This window comes from Octodon degus, unplaced genomic scaffold (assembly GCF_000260255.1).
Source record: "Octodon degus isolate 3935 unplaced genomic scaffold, OctDeg1.0 scaffold00156, whole genome shotgun sequence".
In the NCBI taxonomy this organism is placed as follows: domain Eukaryota; kingdom Metazoa; phylum Chordata; class Mammalia; order Rodentia; family Octodontidae; genus Octodon; species Octodon degus.
Window position 1 is genome coordinate 6,208,386 of NW_004524732.1, and position 15,685 is coordinate 6,224,070.

The following is a 15,685-nucleotide window of genomic DNA, read 5'->3' on the forward strand; positions in this document are numbered from 1 at the left end:
CTTAAAAAATGAGTTGGTTAGGGGCCGGGGAGATGGCTCAATGGAATAGGCACTTCCCTGGCAAACGCAAGGACCTGAGTTCAATCCCCGGTTCCACCAAAAAATAAATAAATAAATAAATAAATAAATAAAAATAAAAGCATTCATTTGGGGCCAGGGAGATGGCTCAATAGAATAAGTGCTTCCCTGGCAAGCGCAACAAGTTGGTTGCTTAGTATAATTCTGAACCAAGAATTTAAAATAGTTGATGTATTTTGCTTATATATAATTATATCATTTTGAGGCTTAAGTTGTCCCATATTAGGGCAAAGGTATAGCCTATCCAAGAAAGTGCCTATAGCTTTTGACACACCCTACTTTTTTTTTTTTTTTTTTTTTTTTTTGAGACAGGGTCGGCTATGCAGTTCAGGCTGGCCTTGAGCTCACTTTGTAGCCCAGGATAGTCTTGAACTCACAGAGATCAATGGACTGGGGAGATAGTTCTGCAGTCTAAGCGGCTGCCTGGTAAGCGCAAAGACCCGGGTTTGATTCCCAGTATTGCATGCTATGCTGGCCACTGAAACCAGGCATGGTGGCACACATCTGTAATCCCAGTGCTGGCGAAGCTGAGACAGGAGGATCGCTATGAGTCTGAGCTGTATAATGAGACCGTGTACCAAACAAATAAGTTTTCTAAAAAGGATCCTCCTGCCTCTGCCTCCTGAGTGCTGGGATTAGAGGTGTGCGCCACCATGCCAGGCACAACCCTTTTGATTGAATTTTGAGTTTTCTAGGATGATAAGACCCTTCAGGCTTGTTTATGTTTCCTGCTTTTGCAATTTTTTTTTAGCCTACTCCAATTAGGGCATTACTTCTACCACACCTTGGAAAAACATGCTCTTCAAAGTGAACAATAACCAGCACATGACTACAGCTAGTACTCAGTATTTAGTCATTATTTTACTTGAGTTATCAACAGCATCTCTTTTCTTTGAAACACTGTCTTGGCATCTAGAACACTAGTTATGTCAGGTTTTCCTTCTGCCTCTCTGATCCTTTGTTGATCGTCTCTTGCTTTCTGACCTTTAAGTGTCGTTGGGCCCTGCGGCACACCTGTTTTTTGTTTTGTTTTCTTTTATTTGTTGTACTGGGCATTCCAACCTAGAGTCTTACATGTGTAAAGCAAGTACTCAGTCACTGAACTACAGCCCCCACCTGCCTCACCCTTTAAAAACAACTGAAGGCCTGCCATGGTGGTGCATGCTTATGATCGCAGCTCTCAGGAGAATGGAAAAAAAAGAAAGAAAAAAAGGAAAGGAAAAAGGGAAAAAGAAAAATAAGACAGGCTTTCCTTAAATTACCCAGTCTGGGATTATGACTGAATAGCTGGAATTATAGGTGTGTGCCACCTTGTCCAGCAGGGTGCAGTCTTCAACTGCATCCTACATCTCTCTTTTAAATCTCATACAGCCTTACTGTTGGGGTGACAACCTGAAGTAAACAAGTTACTCTGTCCTCTAGAATGACAGACTGAAAGAGTGCAAGGGTGGACATGGAAAGGCCTGACGGGAGACTACAGCAAAACTGTAGGCAGGGGACAGAGGGCGTGATGGAGACATCTGTTGCAGAGACGTTCCGATGATGCAACCCAGAGGATTTCTTGGATGGATCAGATGTGAGATGTGAGAACAAGAGAGAATGAAAAGAAATTTCTAATCTTGTTCTAATAGAGTGAAGAATTGTTAGATTGAGAAAGAAGAGCCAGGTATGGTGATGCATGCTTGTAATCCCAGCACTTGGGAGGCTGAGGCAGGAGGGTCACCATGAGCTCAAGTGAGCTCAAAGACAGTGACACCCTGTCTGAAAAAAAAAAAAAAGAATGGGAGGCTGCCATGTCCTGAGCCACAGGGGGATGATGCGGGGCTTCTGTGGTAACTGATGTGAACAGGGGAAGAGCATGGCGAGGATGGTCTGGCTAGCTTGAGGACTGATGATGTAGCGCGGCTGGCTTTTGGGGGCTCCTCTTTACCTCTGCCTGTGGTGGCATTAAGATTAAGAAGGCAGGGCTGGCCCGATAGCTCAGCAGACTTAAGCGCCTGCTTGGGCAGAGCGCAGAGGCCAGGGTTCGATCCCTGGTGTGCCTTGCTGGCGCCCCCGTGCCAGACCTGCCCCTGGGGTGCGCTGAGTGATCTACGCAGTAGCGAGACCCGGTAGACCCTCTATGCCCCATAGTAAATGCATTTTAAAAAAAAGACTAGGAAGGCAGCTCATGCAGCTCTGGGCTTCCCCTTTTAGATGTGAATCCGTGTTATATGACAGTGTCTTATAGATTTGTATATAAATATATAAGTGACAGTATACAACTTGATTTTTGTTTTGTTTGAGGCAGCATCTCATTATATAGTTCAGGCTTCCCTTGAATTTATTGTGTAGCTCTAGGCTGGCCTCAAGATCCCTATTTTCCTACCTCACCCTCCTGAGTCCTGAGATTGCAGATGTGAGCTACCATGCCTGACAAAACTTGATTTTTTGTTTTACTCTCTCTATATATATATATGTTTGGTTTTTGAGACAGAGCCTCACTGTGTAGCCCAGGCTGGCCTTGAAGTCACAGCAATCTTCCTGCCTCAGTTTTCTGAGTGCTGGGATTACAGCGTAGTGCACAGGTCCTTTATTCTTATATAATTTCACACTTAGAAAATGTTACAAGATGGGGCTGGTGAGATGGCTCAATGGTCTAAAGCACCTATTTAGAACAAGCTTAGCAAAGTACAGGGATCGTGGTTCAATCCCCCAGCACCACATGCCAGCCAGCCCCGCCCCCTGGTGGGCTGAGCTGGCCACACACACACACACACAAATAAATAAATAAAATAAATAAATTAAAAAATAATAATAATAAAAAGAAAATGTTACAAGATAGTTCAGAGTACTTATTACCCAAAATCACCAATTATTACAGGGTTTTTTTTTTTATGTGGAATTGGGGATTGAACTCAGGCCTTTGCATTTGCCAAGCAAGTGCTTATTCTACTGAGCCATCTCCCTGGCCCCAGTTTTCAGTTTTATCTCATTTTATTTTCTCTTTCCCAATCTCATCCCATGTTTTTTTATTTCTAAGCCACTTACAAATAATTTTCAGATGATGTTTATTTATTTATTTTTGTGTTTAGTACAGAGTCTACAGGGTCTCACTATGTAGGTCGGACTTGTAGTGATCCTCCTGTTTACAGCCTTCCAAGTGCTGGGATTACAAGTGTGCTTCACCACGCCCAGTGTCAATCACCATCTCAGCGCTCCCCAGGGGCGGGGCCAGCCCAGCAGGCCAGAGGATCAAACTCCTGACCCCTGCATCTGCCTAAGTAGGCACTTTAATCCACTGAGCTATTTGGCTGGCCCTTCAGATGATTTTTAGATGTGCTCATTTTAAAATACTTCATGCGTGTTTCCTAAGGTCTTTATTTTATTTTTAATTTTTCATGTGTCTTTTTAAAAATCATTTATTTATTTATTTGGTATGGGGTCTCACTATGCAACTTGGACTCATAGTGATCCTCCTGCCGCAGCCTCATGAGTGCTGGGATTATAGGTGTGTGCCACCATGCCCAGCATACATCTTTATTTTATATATTCATAGTCTAGTGATCAAAATCAGGAAGTTTAATATTGGATGCAATATTATTATCTAATCCATAGTTGATAGTCAGATTCTACTTTTTAAAATACCATGCTAGGGGTAAAACCCAGAGCCTTGCACATGATAGGCAAGTCTTCTGCTGCTAAACTATATCCCCAGCCCCCAAATTTCAGTTTATATCAATAGCATTCTGTGAGATCCTTCTGGCTCACAGCCCTTGTTCCTCTGCTTGTTTGGTTTTTTGTTTTGTTTTTGTTTTTGTTTTTTGTGGTACCAGGGATTAAACTCTGGACCTTGCACTTACCAGGCAAACACTTATTCCACTGAGCTATCTCCCTGGCCCTGTTCCTCTGTTAAAACAGGAAGAAAAGATGGGCTGGTGTGTGTGTGTGTGTGTGTGAGGACCCACAACAGCTGAAGTATATCTCTAGAATTAGATATCTCAAGGCATTTATAAACACTTCATTTTGTCAAGTTTACTCTAGTTTGATCAGCATTTTCTAACTTCTTAAATGCTACTCAATACTTACCAATTTTTATTTTTATTTTTTATTTATTTATTTATTTATTTATTTATTTATTTATTTATTTTTGGCAGAACTGGGGATTGAACTCAGGCCCTTGCGCTTGCCAGGGAAGCGCTTATTCCACTGAGCCATCTCCCCGGCCCCCTTTATTTTTAAATTTTGTAATATTTATTTATTTATTCATTTATTTATTTGGTACGGGGTCTTTCTATGTAGCTCAGACTCATAGTTATCCTCCTGTCTTAGCCTCCCCAGTGCTGGTATTACAGGCGTGCGCCACTATGCCTGGATTAGGTGACTGGCACAGCATGCCTGGGGTTCTGGGGCTGGCACAGCATGTTGTATCAGGGATCCAACCTGGGTCTTTGTGCTTCCCAGGCAGGTGCTTAGACTGCTAAGCTATCTCCCCAGTCCCACTAATTTTTAGTTTGCTTTTTTTTCTTCAGCATTAAGGCCTTTTCACTGATGTACATTCTCAGCCCCTTTTGTCTTTTTATTTTGAGAGAGGGTCTTATTAAATTACTATGATAAGTTGCCCAAGTTGGGCTTAAATCCTCCTGTCAGCCTCCCAGAATGATGGGATTATACGTGTATACCACCACATCCAGCCTTTATCTGCTGCTTAACATTCAGCGTGTATGGACATGACATGCTCTTGGTGCTAGTGGGTGCTCATTAGTGTGAGATGACCCAAATGAGTTCCCTGACTCACAGAATACCAGTTTTCCAGGAGATGCAAAAAGATTTCCTACATGGCTGTTTAATTCAGCAGTAAGTTCTGTCAAAAACTGAAACAAAAAATACCCCAACAAAACAGTAGAAAATGTAGCTTAGCGGGAAGCATGTGCATAGCATGCAAGAAGCCCTGGGTTCAATCTCCAGTACCACCAAAAAAGGAAAGACAGACAGACAGACAGACAGACAGACAGACGATAGTGTTCAGTTGGTAATACTCCCTAAATTGACCTATAGATTCAGGGCAATCCATATCAAATTCCTAGGTGCCTTTTTTTCCCCCAGATGGACAGACTGGTCCTACAATTCATATGGAAATGCAAGGGACCTAAATTACCTAAAGCAATCTTGAACAAAGTTGGAAGAATTATACTTTTTGCTAAGTGGCATATTCCTGTAATCCCAGCACTTTGGAAGGTGGAGGCAGGAGGATCACAAGTTTGAGACCAGCCTGGACAAGCTAGCAACTTATCAAGACTATTTCAAAATAAAAAAGAGGTTAGGGACAGAGCTCAGTGCAAAGGTCCTGCTCAGTGCAAAGGCCCTGCATTCTATCCTCAGTATCCCCCTTCCCCAAAAAAGTATGTTACTGATATAAGGATGGACATGTAGATCAAAGAAACAAAACTGAGAATTCAGGATCAATTTCATTTGTTTACTGTCAGTTGAGTTCATGAGGGACAACTGGAAACCCACATGCAAAAGAATGAAGTTGCTCTCATGTCTCTTGCAAAATTTACTCGAAATGAATCTAAGATAGAAGTGAAAGAGCCAAAATAATAAAGAATTTGAATTTGGTAACGTATATGATGGTAAGAAAGCTTTTTAAGCGTTAATAAATGTTTCTTCCCCTTCCACTTTTCCCCCTTCTGTGCCAGGACCTATCCTGGCTATACCCACGCTCAAGCAGCTTTCAACATAGTATAGGAAACTGACAAGAACAATGGCAATCACAACAGATTGTAGTAAGTTTCACCACAGGACTGGAGTTACCAACCTCAGCACTATTAACATTTTATCCTGGATTATTTTTTTCTGAGGAAGTTTTTTTCTGAGGATGCATCGTAGCTATTGTAGCATCCTCTCTATGTCACTAGATGCTAGTAGCGCTCCATGAATCAAGGTAATAAAAAAAAAAAATCTCCAGACCTAACTAAATACAGCAGACCCTTGACTTATGAACTGTTTCTTTCTTAGGGCTGGTTGTAACTCAAATTGTCAGTTGAAGGTTTGGGCTTCTCTAGATAGCCTTCAAAGTCTCTCTCCTATATAGAGGCAGATCTCAGTGTCCTTAAAGAGACATTGGCCCAGGATTTCTTACTGAATCCTCTACAGGAAAGGATGTTGTAATGTTCCTTCCAGAACTCTTTAAGGGTTAAATCTGTATCTGAGACCATCTGAAAGTATGAATGCCCAGCATTCGGGGCATTCTTCGGTCATAAGTTAGAAGTAAAATTTGTTCATAACCCGAGTTCATAACCCAATGAGGTTGACAAACTTCACTGATGTTTGTCAGTTGTAACTTGAGGGTCTGCTGTATCCCATGGGAAGTGCAATACTTTAGTTGCGAACTCGTGTTCCAAGGTGAGTACTTGGGATGAACCTGGGAGGCATCCTGGTGCACTGAGGTGCCAATACCTTTTCCTAAGTCATGAATAGGCTACTTTGGAGTTTCAGATTCTCTGAAAGCTTGTAGTTCACTCCTTCCCTCCCTCCCCCCAGGCTGTGGTCAGTGCAATCAGAAAATTCCTAGAGGACATCTCAGATCTGCACCTGGTCTACACCCACCACCCTGTCCTGCTCAGTTTCTTCCTATTGTATCCAGAGCTGATGAGTAGGTTTGGGCATCGTGTCCTGGAACTTTGGTTCTCCTGGGAACATAGCAGCTTTGAAGAACTGGATGATGTCTCTTCTGCTAGACAGTTCAGCCTTCCTGCCAGCTTTGCAGCCTTGTTCCAGATACTCAGGAGCAGCCCCAGCATCCTGCTTATTTTGCTGGTAGGTGCTCATTCATTTCTGCATTCAGAGATAGAGGCAGCACAGCAGCTTGTGCCCACCTCTGGACTTACTGCTGTCTCCGTGTGAGTGGAAGGTCTTTTATGCTTCTAAATGCATGGTTTCTGTAAAAATCGTACCCTTTCATAAGTCTGAGGGAGGTCTACATTCGGAGAGATACGTTCCTGTCTACTCCTCATGGGATATAACCATGAAGTGTGGGCCTCAGTCCTCATTCTCTTTCACCTCTTTGTCCTCTCTCTCAAGCAGATACTGGTAAGAAGGGTTAATGTCAAAGGATACCCTAGGACATGTATTCGGAGATGTCTGATTGCGTAGTCATTCTCTTTCCATGACTGTAATGGTTGTGTAGCATACTCCTTTGAGCATACCTAGAGTTGTCAGCAAACCCCATAATCTTTTATTGTATAAGGTATTACTATAATTCCCATCAGGTACATCAGGCAGGAAAGGGAGACCACCTGTTGTTTGCCACTTCTGACACCCTGACTTTAACTTCACCCTTTTTCCTTCCACTCAAGAAATCACATTGGAAAACAAATTAGAGTAACAGTATTATAGAGGTAACTATTGATATATTTGTATATATTTTTATTGAAATATATTTTGCATATCACAAAATACATCCATTTGACTGAATAATTCAATGATTTCTGTAAATTTAATAAGTTAATACCATTATCGTAATCAGTCTCAACGTCTTAGAACATTGTCATCCTCAACACTCAGAAACCATGAATCTATAATTTTTTTAAAAATTGTCTCTAGGAGCTGGCCAGATACCTCAGCAGATTAAAGCGCTTACTTAGGTAGATGCAGGGGTCAGAGGTTCCGATTCCTGGCCTGCCATGCTGGCTCTGCTCCCAGGGCCTGCTGAGATGGTGACTGAGACTGGGCGTGGCGGCACACGCCTCTAATCTCAGCGCTTGGGAAGCTGAAAGCAGGATAGTCACTACAAGTCTGCTCTGTGTCATGAGACCCTTGTAGACCCTGTAGACCCTTGACTAAATACAAAAATAAATAAATAAAATAAAAAGTAAAAAATTGTTCTACATTTCAAACTTCATGTTTAGTCATGAATTGCTGGTAGCAGGTTCTAAACTGATTTCAGGACACTGAAGTATGACATACACTGCCTTCAATGCCAGTTAACCCACTCCACACCCTCAGTCCAAGGTGGGTGACACAGCCTATTAGAGAAGGGTGAGACTCTTTGATGCTTTTATTATCAAAAGCTTGGGAGACTGAAAACGGGAGGATCATTCCGAGTCTGATTTGTGTAGTGAGGCCCCTGTAGACCCTGTACTAAATATATTTTTAAATTTTTTTTAAAAAGTATGAATTTTTACTTTATTGGAGTAATGATTATATATATATATATATAATTATTGGAGTAATGATTACATATAATCATTTATTTATTTATTTATGTATTTATTTATTTATTTATTTGGTACAGGGTCTTGCTACGCATCTCAGACTCATAATGATCCTCTTTCTCAGCCTCAGTGCTGGGGTTACAGGTAAGTGCCACCATACCCAGTTTTAGGGCTGGCACGGCATGCCCAGGGTTCTGGAGCTGGCACAGCATGGCATGCAGTATAGAGATGGAACCTAGGTCCTTGCACTTGCCAGGCAGGCTCTTGGACTGCCAGGCTATCTCCCCAGCCCCATACTGGAGTAGTGTTAGTAGCGGTAAGATCTGTATGTTCTTGCCCCATGTCCTTAGCTGCCCTTATCTGTCCATAGTCACGCTCACAAGCACATGCACATGTTCTCAACTCAAGCCAAAGTCTTAGCCTTCCATTCCTGAGATCTTTTGTCTTGTGAGGTCACACATGTTGAATTGACAGGGCCCTTGTTCATAGTTTATTCACTTATTTATTACAATACTGGAGACTGAACACAGGATCTTTGCACTGAGGTACATTCTCAGCTCTTTTTATTTTGAAAAACTTCATGACTTCTACTAAGTCACGAAGTTGCTCAGGGTGGACTTGAACTTTCATTCCTCCTGCACCAATCTCTGAGAGTGCTGGTATTGCAGATATGCACTACCACACTCAGCTTGTGTTCACACTTTAGTTTTTCCCAAATAAAATGCTATTTTTAAAGCCTTTAACATCCTAGTTCATATTGGTAATTTTCTGCAGTGCTCTTTGTGGAATGACTTGCATTTAGCATTCATTTAATATACTTTTGTTTAGTTGCTCTCAGGTGACTAAAAGGTATCTGTTCAAATTGAAAACTTCGGACTATATTTCACTTGCTTCCAGTTGTATTTAATGGCCTCTTCTATGGATGTGGGTATTAAAGTCTTTCCCATGTTGCTTCCATTTAAAAACTGCAGCTGGATATGGTGGCACACAGGTGTAATCCTAGAACTCTGGAAGTTTGAAGCAGGAGCTTTGCAAATATTGAGTCCAGCCATGGCACAGTAGTTAGACTGCCTCAATTTTTTTTTTTTTTTTCCAGAACCAGGGATTGAATTCAGGCCCTTTCGCTTGCCAGGCAAGTGCTTATTCTACTGAGCTATCTCCCTGGCCCTTGCCTCAAAATTTTTAAAAATGAATAATGTAATGCCATTTCAATACTTCAAGTCCTTACTATATTGTTGAAAATTAGGGATTTTCTCTCCAGTGATTTGGCACATGTACTCAAATCTAACTGCTTTACCTGAAGCTTTATCATGTTGCTGCCTTCCCACGATTTCACCTCACCATAAGTTAAGCCATTGAAGACCGTAGTCATAAGTAAAGGTTTTGTGTGGTTTGTACTCACAAAGTTTCTCCCAGTGTGAGTTCTTTTATGCCCCATGAGGGCGCTGCAGTAAGAATAGGCCTTATTACCTTCTTTACATTTGCAAAATTTCTGTCCAGTGTGAATTATTTCATGTACTCAGAGTGCAGTGAAATGAGCAAAGGCCTTTCCATGTTGTTCACATCTATGGGGTTTCTGACCAGCGTGAGCTCTCGCAGGTGTTGGAGTATGAAATAGAAACAGTGGTCCTAACACATTATCTGCATTCATAGGGTTTTGGTCCAGTGTGACTTTTTCATGCATTCATGGGTTCTGGAATAAGTGATGGCCTTACTACATTATTTATATTTATAAGGTTTCTGTCCTTATAAAGTGTTTTTTTTTTTTTTTTTTTTTTTTTTTTTTTCCGGAACCAGGGATTGAACTCAGGCCCTTGTGCTAGCCAGGGAAGCGCTTATTCCACTGAGCCATCTCCCCGGCCTTTTTTTTTTTTTTGTACAGGGAATTGAACTTAGGATCTCATGCTTGCCAGGCAGGTGCTATATCCCTGGCTGTCCAGTATGTTTTTGCATGCACTTGAGGGAACAAAGTACAAGAAGAAGCAAATGCCTTTCCACATTGTTTACAGTCATAGGATTTCTGTCCAATATGAGTTTTTTCATATACTTGGAGACCATGAGAAAAATGATGGCTTTTCCACAGTGTTTAGATTTATAAGGTTTTGTGCATTATGACTTCTTTCATGTACTTAGAGGGAAAAAGAAAAGGCAAACACCTTATCACATTGTTTATATTCATAGGATTTCTCTACAGTGTAAGTTCTTACATGCATTTGGAAGTAAGTAGAAAAAGAGAAGGCCTTACCATATTTTTTACAGTCATAGGGTGAACATTCAAATTCTTTAAGGAGGAAAAAAGGGAAAGGTATGAGATAAAAATAGCACATTAATATAGAGAAGCCAATTGAGACATCAAAGAGAGTAGCAGTAGACATAGTTAAAATATTAGATGTATTAGTCAATTTCCTGTTGATGGAACAAAATGCAAAACACAGTTTAAAAGAGGAGACGTGTCATTTGGCTCATGGTCTTTTTTGGAATTCAGCCCATGGAAAGCTGATTGCAAGGCAGAAATGGCATGATGGAAAGGCATGGCGAAAGAAAGCTGCTGACCACATTGCAGCCAGGAAACAGAGAAACGTGTTCCATCCTCATCTCTCCTTCCTGGAAGAGGTGGAGTCAGAGCAGACTGGCCTAGAGTTTAAAAGGAGGATGCTGTTTTATAACTGGCTGCTATTTAGAAGTCTAGGAACATGGAGGCTTCTCTGAGCTTCAGTTTTCTCACATAAAATGGGGATAACATGAAGATGGAAGAGGTAACATGTAGGACTGATCATGGTATGCTGTATAGTACACAGAAGGCTGAAACTAATTGTTGACTTTGAGTCTGAACCAGGTAAAGATTGTTCATCTCAGAGAGCCTAGTGGAATTGCCCAGTGTCATATAGCTAGTAAAACCATGGCTAGAACCCAAGATACAAAGAGTTCTCATTAAATTGGATGCAAGAAATATCAGTGGTAAAAAGGAACAGCAAGGAACGATTTTGTTGTTTGTTTAAATATATAATTCTTACCACTTCTCCACAGCTTTTAGCCACAGGAGGGGAAAAGTGTCTAAAAATATGTGCCGGTACCAATTTCTGTTTTTGATATGGGTAATTAACAGCTGAAAACAAAGCTGTTAATTGCCACTCTTATCAATGGGTGGTCTCTCATGTAGGTTGTTTAGATGTGAAAAACAATGATGTCACAGAAGCTCTGTTTGTTCTTTGCTTGGCCAAGCCACCCTGATAGGTCTTGTTCCAAGAGAGTCCTGGGTAACAGTGGGCAGCAAAAACTGTATAGTGGGCCAGTGTTCCACCTAGTCCCTTCCCACTGCTCCACACGGTGGGATGCACACGTTGCCCTATAACCCACTGTGGCCACAAAGTGTTTTCTAAGTTTCATTAACACAGATTGCTAAATGACTAGCTGTGTGACAGTGTGACATGGAAGGGCCTGTGAAGGAAGGAGCAGGAAACCATATGGCTGGGGCCCTATGACCTTGAACAAATTACCCCTCCCACAGTCTTCAGCCTCTTACTTTGAGAGTTGGGTGAGACGACCTAGATTTTCTCTAGCCCTTCAATTTTGTGATCTCTCAGAGATCTTTTCTTCTTTTCAGATATGTTTTCTGAGCTACTACAAGATAGCAAAGATAAAGCAGAACTCTGCTAATCTCTTCAGAAACATACTAATTAATCTGCCCATTTCCCTGTTTAAAAAATTAGGGTGAAACCTAACTGGAGAAGTCATTGTGAAGATACAAATCATATGTAAATAATAAACAGAACAGTACCTGATGTTATTAACCAAGCGAGTGGCTGTGGGTATTATTTCTTCAGCAACTATGAAGGTTTCTGAAGACCCAAGCCCAGATTCCCTTGTATCCCCATCCTTCCTGTCCACCCAGTGGTCAACACATCAGGATTTATCTGGCCAGAGACCAAATAGCCATGTCTCTCTGTGTCAGTAGCTGTCCTCTCCAGAGACAGTCTGTGTGTGACCTTGGATTCACAGCACCCCTCTTAACTGGCGAAGCACATTAGCCTGTCCCAATGATTTGGCTTATTTGAGCTGGTAGATGCCAGGAGCTATCAGCAAGACAGCCACTAGTGCAGCTTCTTATTAGCTTTACCTTTAAAATACATTCATTAAAATTATTCTGAAAGCAAGACAAAAAGTGGTGTCCTTTTCCATTGTCTGAACCCAGGGCCTTCGTAGCTTGGGGCAGGGATAGGAAGATGCCATGGCAGAGAATGGTCCTGAACTGATCCTGAGTTCCCTGCCTATGAACTGAATTTTTCCCAGCCCATCCTTCCCCTGGCCCATTTCATCTGCATCCTCGCTCCTTCTCTCTTTCCTTATGGCATACTCTAGCTCCCTAGCCTGAAAAAAAAGGGCTGTTCTTGACCCTAATACTTCCATTTGCAAGAGGGAGGCATACTGAAAAGCAGAGTTATGCTTGGAGTCAGGAAACCTACATTCATTTCCTCTTTATGCTGCTTACTAGTTTATATGACCTTGGACAAATCACCTTTTATTTGTGAAGCTCTACTTGCTCTTGTGTAGAAAATTGCCTTAGTAGCATTGGCCTGTTCTTTAGGATGATATGAGGAGTCACTATTTCCAGAAGAGGTTTTGATACAAGATAGGTGCTAAATGAGAGCTTCTTCAGCTTCCTCCTCCTCCTCCTCCTTCTCCTCCTTCTCTTCCTTCTCTTCTTCTTCCTCCTTTTCCACTTCTTGTTCTTCTTCTTTTTTGATATAGGGATAAAACTCAGGACCTTACACTTTCCAGGTATGTGTTACTCAGCTTCTGGGACACCATCATCCTGGACACTTGCCTGGCCTCTGTGTTTTTTGCTGCCCATAATCTCTTGCAGAGATGTCCTCTGCACTTGCTTTCTTCTCTCCTGCTCAGGATCTCATCTATTCCAGCCCAGTGGATGTATCCCGAAAGGTACTAGTCATCCTGAGGATGTTCTTGAGGAGAAATGAAGATATTCCAGTGGGTGGTCTCATCCAAGGCCACTTCCTGTTCATCCTGCAGCACCTGCTGGGAGAGCATGGGACCTCCCCCTCAGAAGGTTAGTCTGTAGGCTCCTTGGACATGTTTTGACCTGAAGGGTCAATTAAGACTAAGCAGCTCTGTCCTGGTGAGGTGTACTCTCAAGAAGAAAACAGGATTTTTGCTGAAAAGAAGTCAGGCCAGTGTGGCACTGCATGGTTGGTTGTGTTTGTATTTAAGATGAGTGGGAGTATTTGATGTATGCGTGCATGTCCCCACCCTGCACAGCATGTGCTCAGAGCTCTTTGTCACAAGAATGGCAGCCCCCAGTAGGAAGAAGCAAGTGGGGAATCTGGAGGAGGTTGGAGAGCCGGCAGGGCTCTGGGAGGAGGGTGGATAAGTGATGTATTAGACTCTTCCAGTGAGATCCAAGAGGATAATTTCCAAATCTGGAATGGAACCCCTGGAGTCAAGGAATCTTACTATTTGGAACAGTATAAAGAGAATAAAAATTGGAATTGGTTTGTCTTTTCTTATTTTTAGAAAGGCTGAAGTTTTTACTTAAATTTCTGGCCCATTAAGAAAAAGTGGAAGGCTATCTGTGGTGCATTTGGTCCAGTCCTGACTATGCTCTGGGACTTTCAAGTAGGTTAAAGGGCATCTGAAAGCATTGAGTCCTCTCCTTTGCAGGGAGAGCAAGACATTGCTCGTTGGTAGTCCTGTATTTGAACCGTAAGATTTAGTGGAAACATGGAAGGAAAGCCACGAGTGTTGGATTCAAGTCTTGGCCCTGTATCTTGGTCTATTCCAGGTAGCACAATAGAATACCACAGAGTAGGTAGCTTATAGACAAAAGAACTTTATTTCTCAGCATTCTTGAAGCTGGTTAATCTCAAATTAACATACCAGCAGATTCTATGACAGTTTAGGGTTCACTTCCTAGTTTTGCTGTGTTTCTATGCAGAAGGGGTAAGGAAAGGAGCTCTTGGGAGCTCCTTATTTATAGTGGCACTGATCCTTTCTAGAAGGGTACTCGATCTGGGGGCCAACCAGATAGCTCAGTGGACTAAAGTACCTGCTTAGGCAGAGCACAGCGGCCAGGGTTCGATCCCCGGCGCCAGTCCTGCCCCCACCCCCAGGACACGCTGAGAAGGCAATTGAGACTGGGCGTGGTGGTGCCCTCATGTAATCGCAGCTCTTGGGAGGCTGTACACAGGCGGATCACAGCAAGTTGAATCTACATAGTGAGAGCTTGTAGGCCCTGTAGACCCTGTACTAAATATATATTAAAAAAGGGTACTCATCTGTTAAGATTTTAACATGAACTTTGGAGGGGGTCACAAGCATTCAAACTATAGCACTCTGACCTTTCCTAATTCTAGGGCATGGAAGAGTAGTTATGCAGCCATTATGAACCTCAATTTCTTTTTCTTTTTCCAAATATGTGTCCAATTTATTTCATTTAACAGTACTGTCGGGCTGGCGAGATAGCTCAGTGGTCTAAAGCAACTGCTTCGGCAAGCTTAGGCAAGCATGCAGGGACCTTGGTTCGATCCCCAGCACCACATGCCACGCCAGCCTTGCCCCCAGGGTGGGCTGAGCTGACCATAAAAAAAAAAGGAACATTAAAAAAAAAAACAACAAAAAACAGTACTGTCTCAAGGGGCATCCATTCACCTAAGTATGTCCCAAGTTCACCTTTATGACTGAGTAGTAGTCCATTGCATAATAAAACCCCATCTTTTTTATCCATTCATTGGGTGATTGACCTTTGGGTTGTTTCCAAGATTTAGCTACTACAAGCTGTGCTGCTAGAAACATGGGGGTGCATGTATTGCCATGGTGTGATGCTTTTCGTACCTTTTGGGAAGATGCAGTGAAGGGAAATACCTGGGTTAGATGGGACGTCTAGTCCTAGTTTTTTTAAGAATCATCACACTAATTTCCACAGGGGCTGCACCAGTCTACACTTCACCAACAGTGGAGAAGAGTTCCTTTTTTCCTACAGCCCCACCAGTGTTTGTTATTGGTTGATGTCTTGATGATAGCTGTTTTTTTTTTTTTTTTTTTTTCTGGAGTGAGATAGAATCTCAGCATTGTTTTAATTTGAATTTCTCAAATGACCAGTGGTGTTGAACATTTTTCATGTATTTACATTTGTACTTTACTTTTATCTGAAAAGTATGTATTCATCTCAGATGTCCATTTTTGGATTGGGTTTTTTAATTTGGGGATCTGGTTCTTTTTAATTCTTTATATATTCTAGATAGTAATCCTTTGTCTAAGAAACAGCTGGCAAAGTTTTTCCCATTCTGTGGGTTGTCTTTTCACTCTGTTGGTGATTTCTTTTGCTATCTAAAAGCTTTTTAATAAGGGCTGGGGAGATAGCTCAGTAGAATAAGTGCTTGCCTGGCAAATGCAAG

At 42.0% G+C, this 15,685-nt stretch overlaps 1 protein-coding gene across 1 annotated transcript in view; it reads left to right on the top strand.

The window, feature by feature from the left end:
- Mei1 (meiotic double-stranded break formation protein 1) overlaps positions 1–15,685 on the top strand; it is a 100,932-nt gene that overhangs the window by 72,655 nt on the left and 12,592 nt on the right. The window contains exons 19-20 of the mRNA XM_004642606.1: positions 6,601–6,876; positions 13,176–13,341. Of these exons, the coding sequence (XP_004642663.1) occupies positions 6,601–6,876; positions 13,176–13,341 (442 nt within the window). The remainder of the gene's footprint in view (positions 1–6,600; positions 6,877–13,175; positions 13,342–15,685) is intronic.